The 19240-nt window shown below is 37.4% G+C and overlaps 1 protein-coding gene across 1 annotated transcript in view; it reads left to right on the forward strand.

Annotated features, from left to right (window-relative positions):
- Nucleotides 1-1892: 1892 nt before the first annotated feature.
- The window catches only part of LOC107267010 (peroxidasin homolog), a 52755-nt gene continuing 35407 nt past the window's right edge, over nt 1893-19240 (forward strand). Inside the window, exon 1 of the mRNA XM_015738183.2 lies at nt 1893-3234. Within this exon, the coding sequence (XP_015593669.1) occupies nt 3096-3234 (139 nt within the window). The 5' untranslated portion in view covers nt 1893-3095. The remainder of the gene's footprint in view (nt 3235-19240) is intronic.

A 19240-nucleotide genomic window follows, 5' to 3' on the forward strand; every position in this document is an offset into this window, starting at 1 on the left:
TTTTTTGAATCAATCAAATCTATTTCAGCATCATTTATTTTTCTCTTATAAATAAATACTTTTTTGAAGAAATATTACAGTCGTAAGGGCCTTTACTAAAGTTTAGATTTTTAGTAACACCTAAGTTCTTGGTACCATAAAAAGTCCAACTACATTTCCCTACTTTATTTATTATTCTTCATCTCCCAAATGAGAACATTAGTGAGATGTTGTTCAGAGACAGAAAAATAAAATCTTATGGAAACGCTTATTCCAAAACACTGTAAAATATGAGGTCAAAGGTAAATCATCCCTGAAGGGATGATCTCGTATCTGTGAAAAAGATTTGGGTATCAAAGCTCGTACGTACATGCATATGTATGTTACGTAGGTAGATAAAGAGGTACAGGTATACCTGGAGGCGAAGGAAAGCGCTATGAGTGGATAAGCACCTTCACGTGTGCCTGGCTACCTAATTATCCACGAGCTTATCTTGCGACAGGAAGGGGTTTAAAATTGCCGCGGAATTTTATACTCTTCCGTTTAAAGGGGTAACTGCCACTCGGCTGGCTAAAGTAGCCTAGTATTGCGGTACTGAGTTTTGCCGAACGATTTGGCGAACGAGTTCCTTCGCGAACTTCCCTCTGCCTTGTGTAGACACACCAGGGTAAAATACCACGAATGTCCAGGGAGTTCAGATAATCAAAGTACACACATAAACAGTATAAAAGGGGTTGTATTGCGTGCAAATGTCAGCCTAATGGCGGACCAGAGTAACCATCCACCTACTGCCTGCTACACTTATATACTATATTATACCTATATTCTGCTGTGACTATATATTAAATTTTACGGATAATTCATCAACAAATATAATATACTGTACAAAATAAAGCTCCCTGTTTGATGTAAATAACGTCTCGAGTTTTTGGTAAACGATTAGTCTCTTTTTTCTGGACCCTGTCGTTCATAATATATTATCGGTTATATCTGCGTACATATAACAGTTATATATACATATGTTAAGAGAGGGAAAGATGAGAGAGAGAAAACTGGATGAGTATTGCAGGACTGATGAATGATCATGAACTCCTATACGGGTGAAATATCTCGCGAGATATTATTTATAATACCTGCCAAAGTTGACGTCACGCCAAAAGAATTTTTTTTACCTACCTACAGCTTTCGTACTTTATTTCTTTCCCATTAGCTTCTTTTTTTATCTATGAGTAAAAGTTTCCACGAGAACGCTCACGTACATTTAGCGTTCTGTTGTAAAATATGATCGTCGGCTTGCGGAATGCTCGACGCAGGTAGTCAAGCATGAGACGATCGAGCAAAAGCCATCGCTGGAAGCAAATTACGTCGTGTCGAAATATTCACCGGATATCCTGCCGCAAGCTATCAACTGTGTTTCACTCGACGGGTAATCGACTTGGACTGATTTTAAAGCAATTTCTTGTACCCTAACTACAGTCCATGTTAAAGATATATTAGCTACATATTACAAAGATTCTGTGCGTCATGCATATGTGCATTGCCTTCCAAGTTCCAATGGTATCAGATATAATTCTCAAAATATCTTGATAACAGCACAAATTGGCTATAATGGGGAATCAGTTAATCATGAAGCCTTAACCGGAAGTAGATTCTCCCATCCACAGTATAATTATTTACTGGACAGCCTGCATAAATTTCCCTGCGAACCTACCCCTGGACAGTGTCCTATAGCTTCTAACGGTGGCACAGAGTATCGTACATGGCTGAGGGTGGCACCCCACGCACACGGAGCTGCGCACTCTGTACCCCCGTTATGTACACTTATGTATAGTACGTATCTCCTACCTTTCTAGGGGATGGATCGGAAACGCGCATGCTCCGACGGACAAGAATCTCCCCAGTCGGGGGAAATCTGCCACCGGATCAAGACGTGGTGCGTGTCGTACTATATACCCTGGTGCGCGTACGTCCTCCACGAGAAAAAAAGCATATTTAAAAAAAAAGAATATCTGGTAACTATCATGAGAGAGAACGCGCATTATTTTTTGAGAAAGAAAAAATTTATTTTCGTCAAAAACATTACCGCTTGCGTATCCTTAAACACTATGGGATGGATGTGCCATAATCCGAAAGAATAACAAGTGAATCGGAAGAATCAAAGTTATATTTGAAAAGCGTACTTTTTGCTATGAGAGTTGAAAAGAGGAATACGAGTGAATATAAAATTAAATAATTCATATGTAAATGTGGTAATTAAAAAAGAAAAAAATTTAAAACGACACAGTATCTTTTAATGTTTAAGTGCACGAGGAATCAGCGATTTATAATAATAAGCACTAATTCATGGTCACAGTCTAAGGATCGTCGATAGTTCGGCTTTGTTCGTGTTAAAGAAAAACAGACTAAAAGTATCGTAATATAAGTGAAAAGAAAAGGATAAAAAATTATAAAACTCTCAACAAGATCATTGAAACTTTTCTAAGGTTCTACGAGAGAATAAGACCAAAGCGTGGCAACGGTCGCTGAAAATTATTATTGCTGCCACGAATATACGATAACGGTCAAAGTTTTCCTGTTCAACGTTTCGGCGCAACCCACCAATCCCGTTATATTATCCCCTCGACGGACGGTGCATGCACACATCCCTTATTATTTCCCTTCTCTCTCTCGCATACTCTCGCTCCCCCCATTTCTTCGTCTATCCGTTTTCGCACTTCTGCATTTGCCCATTTCGCAACTTCTCCCGGGTATTGCGATGAAACGTAAATACATCCACATACATTCCCATACGTAGAAAGAGATACATACGAGGGCTTTCGCGTCTCTCGTTTTATGTGTTGTAATACATAAGCCCATACGAGTCTAATACCCATGCTCCCCTGTGTGATTCATCCTGACGGAAAGTTGTTCTCGGCATGCGAACCGCGCTAGTAATTCTAAGCTTGGGGTTAGCAGTGTGCAAATTGAAATTAACCTAATCGCGGCTGAAACCAAACCGCAAGCCGAGCGGACTCACTCGGCCTAGCAAAGTGGATGAAACCGTGAATACCAACGGGGGTGGCATCGATGTGGCAGAATGTTGTTGTTCGGTGAACGCCGTTGCCGGGCGGAAGTGCATGCGAAGTGCGCGAGGAAGATATGAAGAGAACACGCATCATTTGAAAATCGAAGTGGACCCGCGAAAAGTCACGGAAATGGCACTGCGATGGCAAGCGAGGCTCTCCATTGCTGCTATACTATTTATGTGTACGGAAGGTAATTTTCGTTGGGAATGGTACTTATTTGACTCCCCTCTTTTAATTTGCTTTTACTCTTTACTTATCCGGTAAAATAAAAACTTTTTTGTATTTCATAGGATTATCCTTGAAAAAATATTCTCCGTTACCACTGCTGGATTATTCGAGTCCCCTGGGCGCGGTCGGGCCACACCACCCTTTCAACTCTCCGCCCTTACAAATCAACGTCCGACTAGATCGATCACTATCACGACAGATTAGGGATCTTGTCTTCTTAAGGTTTCCCGACGGGTGCGAATCTTTACTCCAGCCTTGTTGACACTTTACTGATCGCATTCCACTATTTAGGGCCAAGTAGAAATCGTTTCAATAATTTCAGACATTATAGTGGAAATGATAAGGTGCTGGGAGTAGGAAAAAGAAAGGGCTGAAAAATTGCAACGATATGTAATACGTAGAGGGTTCGCGATATTCTCGCAATACTAACGACACGAGTTTAGCTATAGGAGTAAGTAGTCCATTTTTCTTCAAAGTGGAAAGTATTTGTCGGCAGGTCTTAGAAGGGTAAAAGAATCTAGAGCCACTTCAATGAAAGTGTTATCGTTCGTCGCACAACAAAAAACTATCCAGACTCCTATTTAGTCAAAATATTCCTTTGTAATCCAGTGTACCATACTACGCAGTTATTGCTAATGTTTTCACTGGCGTGATTCTGACCGAGCCAAACTTCGAACTACGAATCTTCTCTTATTATCCGGTTTCAATGCGTAAATTGCCATTACTTCCGGCGAATCAAGATAGAATCCCATTGGCCTGCATAGCCACATCCAATAACGCTCGTTTCCCATAACATTTCGGAAAATTGAACACACTGAATTACTTATACACTCCACAGAACGACTTCCACCTATTCGAAAAAAGGAAGAGTACAAAACTACAGCTCGCCATCGAATTAGCATTTTTACATTGCAATGAAAGTGGTACGACTGTCAAATGCAAATTTGACAATTTCAATGCTTTTGCGTCCACGCCTCGTACACGTTACAATATACATTCGTGTACGGTGTAACATGAGTAAGAATAAAATACTGTTCGAGTGGTCATTCCCTACAGACCTATCGCTCCTGCCAAATTATTGAAGTATTTATCAGAATAAAACAGATCGAAAATTCGGAATCGTTTCATGCTGCTTAAAACAAAATTGTAGAAGTTCTCCATCTTTGGTTTTATTGCTCTGATCCCTCAGGACTTATTCCAATCTCTATTGTTCAACCGATCGAGCTTGCATCGAAATACGTTACTCGGCACTCATCGTTAAAGAACGAATTCTTATGGGAATTTCTCATACGGGAACCCTTTCATTTTCTTACTGGCAAACTTCTGACATGTGAACCTGAAGGCTGACAGCAGGCTAGAAAATTAGACGAAGACAGACACGTGCCAACAGCAGAAACGCTCATTACCGCTACAAAAATTTATCTGTCAAAATGTTATACTCCGTTAATGTTAAATTAAATGTTACATATAGTAAGTACACTCGACACGCTATTGTCGTTATTACTATAAATTTATGTTTTTTTTTTATAATTAAGAATTGGTTGATATAATGACAGCATTGTGGGACTTATCAGTCATTTTTTTCAAGAACGTCTATCATACGAACAATATCTCTTATCGTATACATATACCCTTATCGTTTCTATACGTAATGACCATGCTATTATATTTTCATACACATTCAAATTAAATATGAATTATTGACCTTTGATCATTATGTTTATCTATCTCTTATCGGATTATCAATTTTTTACAGCATTACTTCGGTGAATGAAAAATGAGCTATTTATCACGGACAGTCTGATTGTTGGTGGATGTCTTGTACTGTGGGACAATAAACGTCACAATGTCGCTTTAATTTAGTCATACGAATATATGCACAATAGATTATGAATAAAATCATCTGAATATTGACCTTTAATTAAAATCGCACGAAAGTATGATTGACACTGATATTTAGATATTATGCGTGTTATGTATATCAATGAATAGTCATTCGCTGTGTTCAATTTTCCGAAACCTTATGGGTTACGTTTTAATCCTGGAAGTGGAATGCATTATGAAAATTACTTACCAGGTACTCTCATCTTCGTATAGAAATATATGTGATTTCACAAAAGTTACAATTTAGTGAATCGAAGGTTAGCTTGATATTAACTACCGAAAATAAATGAGGAATCTTTAATGGAAATAATGTGATTTTATCGCATCAACGATTGTACTGTACACGATATTTACAATTATAATTTAGCTTCACTGAACAAGGGACAGCCGTGTACTAGAACAGAGACTAAAAACAAGTAACTTGAGAAAGTTCCACTTTGTTTCTTCTTAATTCACAATAGCAGGAGTGGAGAATGTCATATAATTGCTATGCTATAGTGCGTGTATTTGCAAATGTACAGTATGCAATTTTCGGTTGCAGCGCCGCGGGAGCATTTAGGATTCGTGCGCTTAATTTCGCAATCGAAGATTGTTTAATAAATTTACTTTCCGATAACTTGGAAAAGGCTGGATGGATTTTAGTCCGTAAGGTCTTAAAGTGTTAAGAAGAAAACGAGCTATATTTTCTTATACCAACAGAAAATAATGTTCCATTAAAAAAAAAAAACGTGTAACGTGCTGTATCTGGAAATCCAATGGATATAAGAAAAAATCATTTGAATGAAAAACCTACCCCCTTGAAACCATACAGTTTTTGTCTGTAACTTTTCCCCGTATCTTCATTAGTGACGGAAGCAATCTAAGTGTGCACTTTCGGTGAGACACCCTATATATAAACTTGTGTATCGTATAGTCTGAGGACAGGCAATATAAAGAGCACAGAACACAGCGTTGGAATTTTACTATATCGTAACCTAAAAAAATATTTTCTAAGCCCATCACAACTCCGGGTGTCTAGCATTGAATAAATTTAAACAAATTTGGTGTGACACCCCGCTTTATGGCTCTCAAAACAGCTGTTACTCTGAAAATTTTTAGAAGACAGACCTCGAAACAGCCACATTTCCTCAAAATAGCCAATACGTAGATGAAATCGCATCCAAAATAGCCCAAAGCCAACTTTATACTTGTGTGCGCGCGCGCGCATGTATGTGTTCTTGTGTGTCACACAAAGTGATATGTACAATAACTATTAAATTGAAGTAATGACGTTAAGAAAAGCTAAATAGAATCTCAACGACACATAAGCACTACGCAGTAAATTTACTTAATGTATTCGCTTGCCTATCTCGAAATGTTAACGACAGAAGCCGGAAAGACAAGGCAATTCCTTGATAATTGGTTAGGAATCCAGAAGTTGTCTTGTAAAGGTACGTCACATAAAAAATATCGTCAAGACATTAAGGGATTGCCTCCGAAACTTGTACAGTTCCAACAAAGTACCTCAGTATTCTTCAGTGAAAAATAATCGATCAATAAATACGTGGAGAAACTCAAAAGCCGTGAACAAGTTTCAAACCACCAGTCCGGTTGGTGTTATTTCAGTGATGACAAATTCAAATTGATATGAGAGGTTGACACCTAAGCGATCATATTGGAGAGGTAAGAGAAGGAAGATTGTACGGCTAATAAACGATGACGTGTAAATGAAATTCCGGTAAACTCGTGTAAAAGTTTAAAAAATATCATTTGAGTGAGAACGAAGAAGAAGAAAACGAAAATAGGTCAAGATGTTACTAACAAGGAAACCCCCCAACCCGACTCCACCGATTTCAATAATTTTTTGATATGTTGTAGTACTCGACAAAATAAGAGACACGTATTTTTTTTTGTGCTGACATCCACTTTAAAGGGGTGAAAAGGACCTCTGAAATTCACCCCCGAAAATCGTTTTTTTATCATATCTCGACTTCTAATTAATATTTTTTTTTAATAAAACCAAGTGGAAAATATTTGTCATAAGAAGTCGAAGATATGAGGTGTGTTTATGACCCAACTCTTTATGTTTTTGAGCCCATACCCCGGTTTTTATGCAGAAAAAAGCATAAAAAATATAGTTTTTTCAAAATATAAAATAAGGGTCATAAAGAGTTGGGTCATAAACACACCTCATATCTTCGACTTCTTATGACAAATATTTTCCACTTGGTTTTATTAAAAAAAAATATTAATTAGAAGTCGAGATATGATAAAAAAACGATTTTCGGGGGTGAATTTCAGAGGTCCTTTTCACCCCTTTAAAGTGGATGTCAGCACAAAAAAAAATACGTGTCTCTTATTTTGTCGAGTACTACAACATATCAAAAAATTATTGAAATCGGTGGAGTCGGGTTGGGGGGTTTCCTTGTTAGTAACATCTTGACCTATTTTCGTTTTCTTCTTCTTCGTTCTCACTCAAATGATATTTTTTAAACTTTTACACGAGTTTACCGGAATTGGCACAAAGTTTAAGGATACAAATTACAGGCAAACAAGTCGTGATTTCGTCAGCTGCAAAAATTCGACCGATCAGTTGATACTGAGATGAAAGCTGGATTCTATTTCCTTCGTATATATAGTTATAATCTTTGTGCCAAAAGTTTCCCAGTTTGGCAACGACAGGGGAATAATAAGGATTGAGCTGGGTGGTAGCATGTGTGGGTTTCTGAACATAGCATCGTTGAAAAACTATATAATATAAACTATTAGTCAAGATAAGTGGACATCATTGTTCTTCGTTAAAATAACAATCAAACTGATTAAGTACTCCCACATCGAATCTCCATCGAATACGCTGTCATGTCAGTATAAATCACACGTCCCTCCGTTTTACGTAGATTCGTTTTAGGTGAATGAAAATCGCTTAAATAGAGTCGGTCAGTACAAAGGAAAAGAAAATATTATAATAATAAAATAATAAATATTTAAATAATATTTGGAAGAAAAGCTAGTATAAGTTTTAGGAATCTCTGAATAATCATAATCAGCTTGTAGAACACAAACACTGTACTTATTACATACTTTTAAAAATTTTAGGAAAATATATTTTCTGACTGCGGAAATGCAGATCGCGTAAGTTGATATCGTGTTGAAAAAATACCGCGTAAATAGTATTATAACTTACTGCGTAAAAAGAAACTCGCGTAAAAAATGTGCCACGTAATTGGAGAGACGGGTGTAGAAAAGAATAAAAAGAAATGAAAAAAAAAGAGAAAAGAAAATTAAAAAGCTCGATCAATCATTTACCAGAAGATCATTGTCCAAAATCATTAGTTGCCAGAAACGGCCACAGCCCATAAGCTGCTTGTGCTCTTGTTGTTTATGGCGTCAAAACAGGCTAGTAGGTGTAGTTGTATAGCTGGACAAAGGTTTCTGCTGCATCGACAGCTACCGCCAGCAACAGGAACACAAGTTGAATTCGGGTATCTGCCATTTCTGGCAAATGACGATTTTGGACAATAATTTTCTGGAAAGTGACAGCAAGCGCGTTGGCACGTTTATAGAGAGTGCTTATTGTGCTACCCCGCAAACAATAAGTTTCCTCATATTTAATTATGAGCCTAAGTTGACACCCATGAGTTATGATTATATACCATATACCGTTAAGTTTATTAAGGGGAATCGGTATCGTGTGTAACGGAGGACACGACAGTTGTCCTTCTAATTAAACTGAAATGCAAAAACAAGACACCCTTGAAATTGCGCAACCTTCTAATAAATATCTTCGTTCAAGAAAATAGAGGAATCTATGAGTCTAAGACAAATCCCCCAAAGGACATTTACGTGCAAAAAACTATGCCAAGTACATAAGTCACTAAATATCTCCTTATTATATGATCTAGCACACGTCCATCATTTTATGTCAAACTTTCCTATAACGTCTTCGCTACTCCTTTAATGATAGTTTAATAATTAATAAAACTTCAGGTGATTCCATATCAAATACTACTTAGCGGGACTGTGACAGGAATTTCAAAGTACTTCCTTTGAACGTACTGATAGTATTCTAAGACTATATGTTTGTTATTGGGCTTTTACCGCGGTTATTTTTGATGAGTTACTGCTAATGTGCTCTATATAGAAATTTGACGTTGATTCTGAGTTCAAAGACTGGCATAATGAATGCAAGTTTATTTCACAGGACGCCATTAACGACTCTCAGTTACATGACTTGCTTCGCCGCCTTGGCTGTACCACCGGTTGCCTTTACTTGGAGCAAGACTCAACTGCGTATTTTAATCAGCGTCATATATTATGTAGAAAAGTAAATGGACGTGCGAAAACGACGACGACAGCGATGATATTGAAGTAAAATTATCTCGTTCGCCATCTCAATACGCCTTGACCTCGTACACTAATCACACTGAACTTAGTGGCAATCGATTCAGAACCCTTAATTCCTATGGTGAATGTATTGTAATGTGACGTCGGGATAACAACTTATAAAAGTCCCGCACCTCCGCGTACTGCCGACAAGATAGTGGTGCCTCTGGCCTCCATCTCCAAGGATTTTAATGGTCCGGCATTCGGGAGGAAGAAAAGGTCTGGGTAGAGAGCCAGGACGTAACGCCGGACGCACGATCGGTACCCCGGGAATTTTAACCAGCTACGGTCTGCGGCTTGACGGGGAGAGCGCCCGAGAGGACTGTTTTGATTTTTAACCCATCGCGGAGAGTCCTACGGAGGGATTCCAAGTAATCGAGGGTGGCGGGGAGAGTCTCTGAGGGAGGACTCGGGTGACTGGCAGATCGCGAGTGAAAAACTCCTTCCGTGATCGGGCGATAGCAGAGCTATCGGATAATCGCAGATTGCGATTATCGGATTTTCTCGCAGAAACCCATGGCTCCCGCTTTTTTAACACTAAACGTACTATTGACCGATCATTTGACCATTTTAGAGCCAACAATACGTTTATAAAAGATTGTCGGTATGGTTAATGTTAAAATAATGGTACAGTGCAAGTGTGTGGCCGAGTGTGTGAAATATCGAGTGCCAAATGGATGCCCCCGTAGAGCCGGGATACGGGACTATTGTAGGAGGCAGAAGGGACACGGCTGATGCTCTGCATTTTTTAAAGAGCTTTATGGGACAGTCAGTTTTCGGCTAGTGCCGTGAAGGTGGTCTTAGATAATATCTCGCGAGCAACGAAAGACGAGCGGGAACGATGTGGACACACGGATGCCTAGGGTGGCTGCCGAAGCCAGAGTGCAAACTTCTTACGGGCGGGATCTGGTCTCTAACAAGATCTGTTAGGATCGCAAATCGCGCCGCGAAGGGATTCGTGGACTCGGTAGGTACACTTGAATAGGGACAGGTCCTGGGCATACCAGGCACCACGATCCGGGATAGTCGTGAGCCGCCGTTGGGGAGTACACTATACGCGAGAAGATTTATATTGTAAAGTCCTCCGTTTATTTAGCGGTAATAAACGAAACGGTATTCTACTCACTGTGTAGTCATTTTGTGCGCTTATCCAGCTACTCCGAAATTCTCTCTCATCGCCCCCATGTTCTCCTCTATCATTTTCAGTGCGCTGACGCTGAGTCGCCGGGAAATTTGAGAATCGGCCGTAGTCAGGAACGATGGTGCTGGGAAGACGCACTCCAACATTTGAGTTTTCGGATCTTTTTGGATTTCAGCGCTTTGGGAGCAGCCGCGAATTATTTATAGACTATGCCGATTTACGGCATACGTCACGGTATCAATCTTTTTTCTCGTATATGTATAACGGTTCATAAGATATTTGTTTCCAAATACAGGTATAAGAGTTGACTCGGATAAAGAGTATCGATGTCCCGTGCCCTGTACAGCCCGCTGCCTGTACCTGGCGTGAGATTCAACCGAGTCTCTTGATTCGGTGCAATGCTTATTCCACGGATTTGCCCTTAAGCCGTGTTTGAGCCGTGAATTTATTAAACCAATGTACGTCGTTGAAAGAAAACTTAAGAAATGGACTTAGTGACTGAGACTGTGATTCACTTTGTACTAAAAATTTTTAAATATCAGGACAGGTAGTTTTGACTGCAATACATTTACAAGTTTACAGAAAATCGAAAATTTTTTTTCAAAAAGTGTCAGTATAATATTTAAAAAATATGCTCTAAAAGGTTTAGACTGAAATTCCAAACCGTTCTTATGTTGTACTTTGTGGGCGTGAGTCATCCGCACCGCGGCTCGGAGCGCGTTACGCTGGTACACGAGTGCTCGGACCGAGGAGCTTTCCGCCTTTGTTAGAATTCTCCGGCTTTTCTCCGAAATCTTTCTACAGGTCAGGGGAATAAAACAAATGTTTAAATTTGAGTATATTATAAGTTAGTAACGTACATCCAATAGAACAAAGCAACAGATACGCTCAGTGTAGCACGAAATTTCGTTCGTGCTAAACGTGTTTGTAAACTCAAAATACCAAAGGAAGCAAGCAAGATAGTACGGAAGGAGTTTCAAATCCTCTTACAAGAAGTTTTAAGGGAAATCAGTTCATCGACGAAATGGAAAGTCCAAACAGAAGAGACATTGAAATTATCGATTTTTAACATGTGAAAACATTACATGTTTTTTTTTCAAAACTGCATTTTCGAAATTAGCGTACAAGATAACTCTAATACTAATACACCGATCCTAATGAAATTTGACACACATTTTCTTAACATTATTCCCCAGGGATTGAACCCAAAAGAAACTTTTAATGTTATTAAAAAAATTTTCTTGTAAAATTGGAATTTCAACTTCGAAAACGTGCCGTTTCATCAATCTTTGATATATTTTAAACCAATTAGGTTCAATCCTATTGTATTGTTGAGTTCAAATTAAAACCTTGTAATAAAATGTTCAGTACAGTAAAAACTTATGATAAAGTGATGTCAAAACTCCATAAATGTAGATGAACTCTTTTCTTCATAAAAAAATTCACGAAAATCGCTCAATTTCAGGTCTTCCAAATGTATTGCCCCCTTCAAGACCCGACTGTCTGACTCACGTGGTCGTGTCTCACGTTATTAAAATCAAAGGGGTATAAACGTAGATTTTCAGCGAGCTTACGTCCTTTTGCTTTTACTCGCGGGATAGATTATGCATTTACCGTTCTAAAAAAGATTAATTTCGCAAATGCAGAATACTCAAATAGGAAGGGTTGAAAATTTGCAAATGGTACGGTACAGCTTGATTGTTCGTGTAAATTTCAAACTGATCGTTTCAGCTCCTCGTCTGTAATTTGAAATAATTACATTTTCCTCCGTGCACACGCGTTCTTTTTTTAATAGTAATGGCATAAGAATTATATTTAAATTGGCTAAAAACAAGTAAAAAAGAAACATCGGAGTAAAATGACTGAGAGAAAATGTCAATATAACTTACACATTACATATATTACTAATAAAAACATATACAGGGATTTTCACAACTATATATTTGTGTTTTCTTTACCTTATCTGAAGCATAGTTCTTTGTATACTGATCCAACATCTGTGATATTCGTAAATATTAAGATCGCTCTTCTCTGCTATTCCACTCGATACTTTCGCCGAGCAAGCTCGAGAGACGCAGAGTGCGCAGTTACCTGACGATAGCCCCTAAAAAAAGGATGATGTACAGAGAAAGAAACATAAAACTAACGAGAGCCCTAGTATCCTTTCTTCTTTTGTTAATTTCGGATACAAGGCCCATCGAGTTAAATATTACCTCTTATGTATCTACGTGCACTGGCTACATATCTATATATACTCTTAAAGCTCTATCCTTAGTTTTGGTACTGTTATTCCCTTTTTCTCTCGCTATTTTATTTCTCTCCCTTATTCATTTTCCTACTCACTCCCTCTCCATCATTACATTTATTTGCCGTGACACGCCTGAACAATTGATCAACTTCGTTCGGTAGATAAATAATGAGAGTGACACAACTGCTGTACAGTGTAACGCCAATAAACAGGACAGAATTATGGTCCAAGCCATAAGCCTTGCTCGCTTGCAAGCCATTCCCAAATTTTTCTTCAGATTCATAGCTGTGTAAAGTTACGCCCCTTTTTTAAAAAATTGGAAGTTACCCGTTGTTCCAGTTTGTTCTACATTTGTTGCAAATTGTTCCAAAGTTGTACCACAAAAACTTATTCCGAGGCAGTAATAATTGAAAACAAAGTGAAATTAAACGCAACCCCCCTTTTATGGAAAATCGTATTTTTGAAAATTGTTCCAGGTTGTTCTAGTTGTTACTAATATTGTTCCAAAAGGGCAAAGTCATATATGCAATAATTCACTGAGAAAATGCAGAAGAATATTCGTTGAATGCCGTTCAAGAGTAAACTACCCTTCTGTTTCCTGTTCTGAGAATTCTATTGGTTATTCCAAGTTGTTCTCATTCCTAAGAACATTGTTGTAAAGTTAGGTTGAGATATTTGCAGTAGTTTATTCAGAAACTGCAATAATGATCAGCTAACACGGACCGCCCTCAAGAATAAACACCTCTGTGAAGTTGGGAATTCTTTATACAAATTAAAAAGAAAAATTAGAGTTCTGCTTTCCCCGAAAAAGTTTCTTTTCAGAAATAGTTTTGCCAATTAAATTTGAAAAAATAACAATATTCAGAAACGGGGGGCCAATATCACAACGCCCCCCATTTTTTGAAAAATGTAAATTTTTTGGCTATTCTGAATAAATTAACAATAGTTCTACAGTTCCGAACACTTTTCATCAATATTTCCGGTCATTTTTCGTTTGAAAAAAAAAAGTTTGAAAAAAATACGTCATCCCCCCCATCTTTCCAAATATTATATTTCTTCCAGTTCTTCGAATAGTTATCAAAGAGTTACACAGTTCCCTACAGGTTTTGGGTACAGTATATATCCAGATTCCATCAGAACATTTTTTCCAGATAAGCACTTCAAAAAATCAATTTATCGTATAAAATCCGATACCCCCGAACTATTTGTTTTGTAGAATACTTTGAGAACTATCTGGAACTCCCAGATCAGAGCTGCCGGAACTCTTAATAAATGATTCGACCATGGGACTGCGTGAAATTCGTATCAATGGGCTCAAAGTCCCGAACCTCTTTCAATTTTAATTCTCTAGTTTTTTACCAATAGAATTATCGATAGAACTCTTGGAGAACTATTCTTCGACTGTGAGACTGTCAGATTTTGTATCCGCTGTCAACACGACAAAAAACCAACGATGTGGACGTGGCTGTATCTACTTTGGTTAGTTTCGTTTTTTAAAATTTTTTCTAACTTTCTCTTTTTTAAATTAAACCTTGCTTGATTTGTATTCTTTATTTAATTAGATTGTATTATAATAATATATTATATAGATTACTATTAGATTATACTTATACATTATTAGATTAGAATATAATCAAGTTATATAAAAACAAAGCTGCCGCGAAACTTTTGTTTAAGCCAACATATATCTACATGCGGAAATACATTTTCAACGGTTTGGGCTAGCAATCGTTGCTTCCGCATGTCATCGTATACCAGGTTGCTGCTACCTTAATTGCTGCTACGTAATGCCCATTATATTTACCTACAGCATATTGCTGGTACAAAACAAGCCCGACTACCGTGTCCATTCGTCCACCTATTAAAATGCTTTTGGCAATATTTTATAGATTGCATGACAGATTCTTTTTCGGTTGTCTTGACGTAATTAGGAAATGTCGCGATGCTCATATCGATAACTACATAGGACTAATAGAGTTTTGTAATACCTGTTACATGTTTACACTTTTGGCATTTCAATAGCACGCGTGGGTTGGCATCGACGACAGCTTCTTAAATTTCACCAAGGCTGTTTTCCAAGATCAGATCCACGTTTACCTTGAGCCATGGATAAATATTCTTTTGGATGTACTTGCATTCAGGGTACAAATTGGTTACTGTACAGCTTTGCAATTGCTCAAACAAATTTTCTGCCAAATGTACCGTGTTACAGTTCACGTTCAATAATTTAACTTTCCTGGTATACGAAATTATGGAAAACATTGGTATCTTGAACAAAATCTTTGCTCTTTGAACATAAAGTGGAGCAAGAGATTGCGTGCTAATTAAAAAATAGAGGTTTAATTTTCGCTTATACTTTCTTTTTACATATTATGAATAGCAATTGCGTTAACTATAATTTCTAACAAAGAATCAAAACGCTAATGTACTCTCCCTTTAGTTCTATACGGTTGCTCAATTTCCTTGTCAAGTTTGGTCATTTGCTCCTTGTTATTTTCAGACTCGCGTTCACGGCCTAGTTTGTGATGATTGATTTTATGTTTGAAGTTCTGTTCATTATCGTGAAGATCAGCTGCCGATAAGCGAAGTTTTCCTTTAATGTATTCTATATGTCTTAATAAGAATTTGTCCGCTCGCATGGGAAGCTGGTTCTGAAATACTCTTGTCATTATATAGCAGAACGCAGCTTCAATGTGTGATGAAGAAGCAATTTTGTTACCCAATTAAAAATTACACCAGTCCATAGTGGCAGATGATACATTAACATATTTAATTTTCTGGCTACTTCTTCGTTGAAAAAAAGCGTTCACTGTAAGTTCACCGACAATTCCGTGAGGAATGTCAGTGGCTTCCTTATAAATAAACAGAATTGTTCCCTATAGAAGAATGAGAACAACCTAGAACAATCAATAGAATTCTCAGAGCAGGAAACGAACGGGTAGTTCACTTTTCAACGACTTTGCATTCAATGAACCTTTTTCTGCGTTTCTTAGGTGAATGTTTGCATACATGACCGTGCCTATTTGAAACAATATTAGGAACAATTAGAACAACCTGGAACAATTTAAAAAAATACGATATTCGTCAAAAGGGGGCTACGTCTCAGTTCACTTTTTTCAATTATTACTGCCCCGGAACAAGTTTTTGTGGTACAACTTTGGAACAATTTGCAACAAATGTAGAACAAACTGGAACAACTGTTAAATTTTTAATTTTTTTTAAAAAAGGGGACTAACTTTACACAGGTGAGAAACATGTAGAGGGAAGCGGACGATACTTGATATCCCGTCTAGGTAACTCATAACCTGCACTAAAGTTACAGGTAGTATCCACTCTCATCCGATCGGCATCGTAAAACCTGGACATAGACGATAGTTAAAATTATATATCAAGTGTAGTCCTCTTTTTCTTAGATGGATACCGAACACATCTCTCATTACAGAACATAAAATTACAAGCGGTCGATCAGCGGATCAGTGGACTGCGGTTGATGAATTTGACACCTACAAGCATAAATGCCACCATTCCCGCCTTCTGCATTAAAATTGTGTTAGTCCAGGCCATGACCACAGTAATTCGCTACTGCTTAATCTTAACCCGCTGAAGACCAAAGGTATGATCTTTGACAGCAACTGGTTATGTTCGTCGCCTAGACATTTCAATGATTCCGCCCGTACTAGTTATGGATTAAATATTGATTATGTAACCTCAATCAAATTTTGGTGTCATTTTTTATGATACTCTGTTTTCGGCAAAGCAGGTGTTTGCTGTATGCAGTAAAGCAATGCGAGCTCTTTGCCGCCTAAAGGTCCGCGGAGATGACCGATAAGCGTCAGTGGCTTTCAGGTGTCAACTATTTTCCAATTCTGGTTACTGTGCTACTGCACATAGGAATGTAACCGTGGTTCTTGCTTTTGAATCAGGAAGAGAATTCAACGCCTATGGCTGTTTCGTGTACCAATTGTCTAGGAAAGAACATACCACTCACCATCAACGTAGACTGAGCTGACTTACTCTATCTAATTAAAGGTTGCTATTTATAGGCTGTCTTTCCCTTAAAGCGAGGAGATTGGGAGATTCACGGTTATTTCGTGAACGTCTAGTGTCAACACTACACGAAGATATTGAGAGCGCATATATATATATATATATATATATATATATATATGTGCTATTTAGAGGATGTCTAGATTTAATTTTGTTTTAAAAATTTAGAGAATTTCAAGACTCTGTTAAGGCGAAGATCTCTTGGAGGAAAATAAGAACTAAATTCGTGTAGTCCAATCTGAACAACAACATAAAGATTTAAAGGAATTCAATATTTTTAACTCGGGCTACGGGTTTTTTTTCAACATTTTCATCTTTGAGCATAAATTGGCTTACTAAAAATGCTGTGACTCCTGTTTCAATCCGATCTTACCTTTTCGGAGTCACTTTAGCCCCGTTTCTCATTTGCGAATACCCTGAAAATGGTACGGTTTTTGTGAAGTGTGTATCAAAGTTCGATTACCTCTTCTTTTGGCTTTTTTATTTCAATTTAAACTTCAAAGCGGGAACCTTTCGTACTTTTCCGTCAGTAGCGAACATCGTATTTACTTTTTCTCAGCAACCGAATGACACCGGTAAATCCTGCACACGTAATGTTGGTCTATGGTAAAAAAATATATTTTTGTTGGTCAATTTTGTACGGTTCATATATTTTAGACATACATATGTGCCACGTATATTAATGGCATATATAATTATAGATTAAATTATATCACTCACATTCTACTTATATGCTAAATATTATTCCGTTGTAATCATAATTATACTATAAAATGACAAATAGTCACCTAGCGAACATGGTCGCAGTCAACAGATCAGTCACTTGACATGTTTCAAGAATTAAAAAATCCACATACAAATGGAATTGGGTACTTCAAGCCAGGCAATTACGATAGGTAGGATATACTCCATTATTCAGAACTGCTAACGACATATTCCTTTTCCAATCTAGTTATACGATGCCGTCAATTATTCATTTAGGCGACTGTGTTTACTCCACAAAAGGAAACAGCCATATCCGGTAAGAACCAATATTCCTGCACATATCCTGACAGAAACGCGTGTTAATTACCATTCACTTCAGACATAGCGACTAATTCGCCAATGCATATTGAATCATATCGAAAGCCGGATATCCTTCTGAATCTGAAAGAGGAAGGGAACGTATTAAATTGACGTTGTAACGTTTACCACATGCATAAAAAATAAGTATGTGGTATGGATTATTTGAGGAAAATATGCGAAATGAATAAGGTGTGTAAGTGATTTGGGATTGTAGCAAGAATTAATTATACGTAATATTTTTGACCAAGTCATACAAAAAATATTACTTTAATTGTAAATGAAACATTATTTTATAGACATAAAATAAAATATTACATATTTTATGCGAGCATTTCTTTTTCAGCTGCTTCGCTAGTCACGAATTAAGGCTGTTGCCTTATTACTGCTACATCTGACAGTTCTATGGGGTGCGCTAGATTGTATATATGTATACAATATGATTCTATATGAACGGGGTAGACCAGCAGTTTCACTTTGAGGGGACTTATTTACATTAAGATCCGTAAGAATATGGACCCTCAAAGTGGAATTGATGTCTCGGTCCGAATATACATTCGACTGTCTCAACTAGTAGCTCTCAATTGAATGTATACTGGTTTAATAATTTAAAGCGCGCATAATGCTCTACCTTCGGTAATTATATTGTACTACTCTTTAATTACACTGTATTACTCTAGACGAAATATTAAACATAAATGGTTCGCAAACGATTTCGCATCATGGTTGTGATCAGGTAGCTCTGGGTGAACATTTCTATAGCTTTTGCAACAGTTTAAACATGGGCTAAAGTGTCAGGCAAGTATAGCTCATATCTTTAAAAAGTATACTTCGTCCCTTTATGATGTATAGTAAAATTTACGAAGTACGAATAACAAAAAAAACTGCGAAATAACGGTATTTCGAACTCACTTCAGAGAGACACGCTCAAGTCTTACCACGTAAATGTATGATATATGTTTAAGATCATTGGCGTTTCAAGTCTCCAATCATATGGAGTTTTGTCCCATGGTTCAATTTACGTATTGAATATTGCTCGCGTTCGAGTATTATTTGTGTGAGATGATTTAACTAATACAAGGACTGGTCTTATATTTAAATGAAACGACAAGTAATTTCTCGAAACTTAACCAAAGTAAGAAAATAACAGCTGCTTTGAATGAGAAAAAGGTATGAACGCCATATTTGGGAATAAGCATATAAGTTTATTGAATAGAACATTAT

The sequence above is a fragment of the Cephus cinctus genome, unplaced genomic scaffold (assembly GCF_000341935.2).
Source record: "Cephus cinctus unplaced genomic scaffold, Ccin1 Ccin1_scaffold0025, whole genome shotgun sequence".
NCBI classification, from domain to species: Eukaryota; Metazoa; Arthropoda; class Insecta; order Hymenoptera; family Cephidae; genus Cephus; species Cephus cinctus.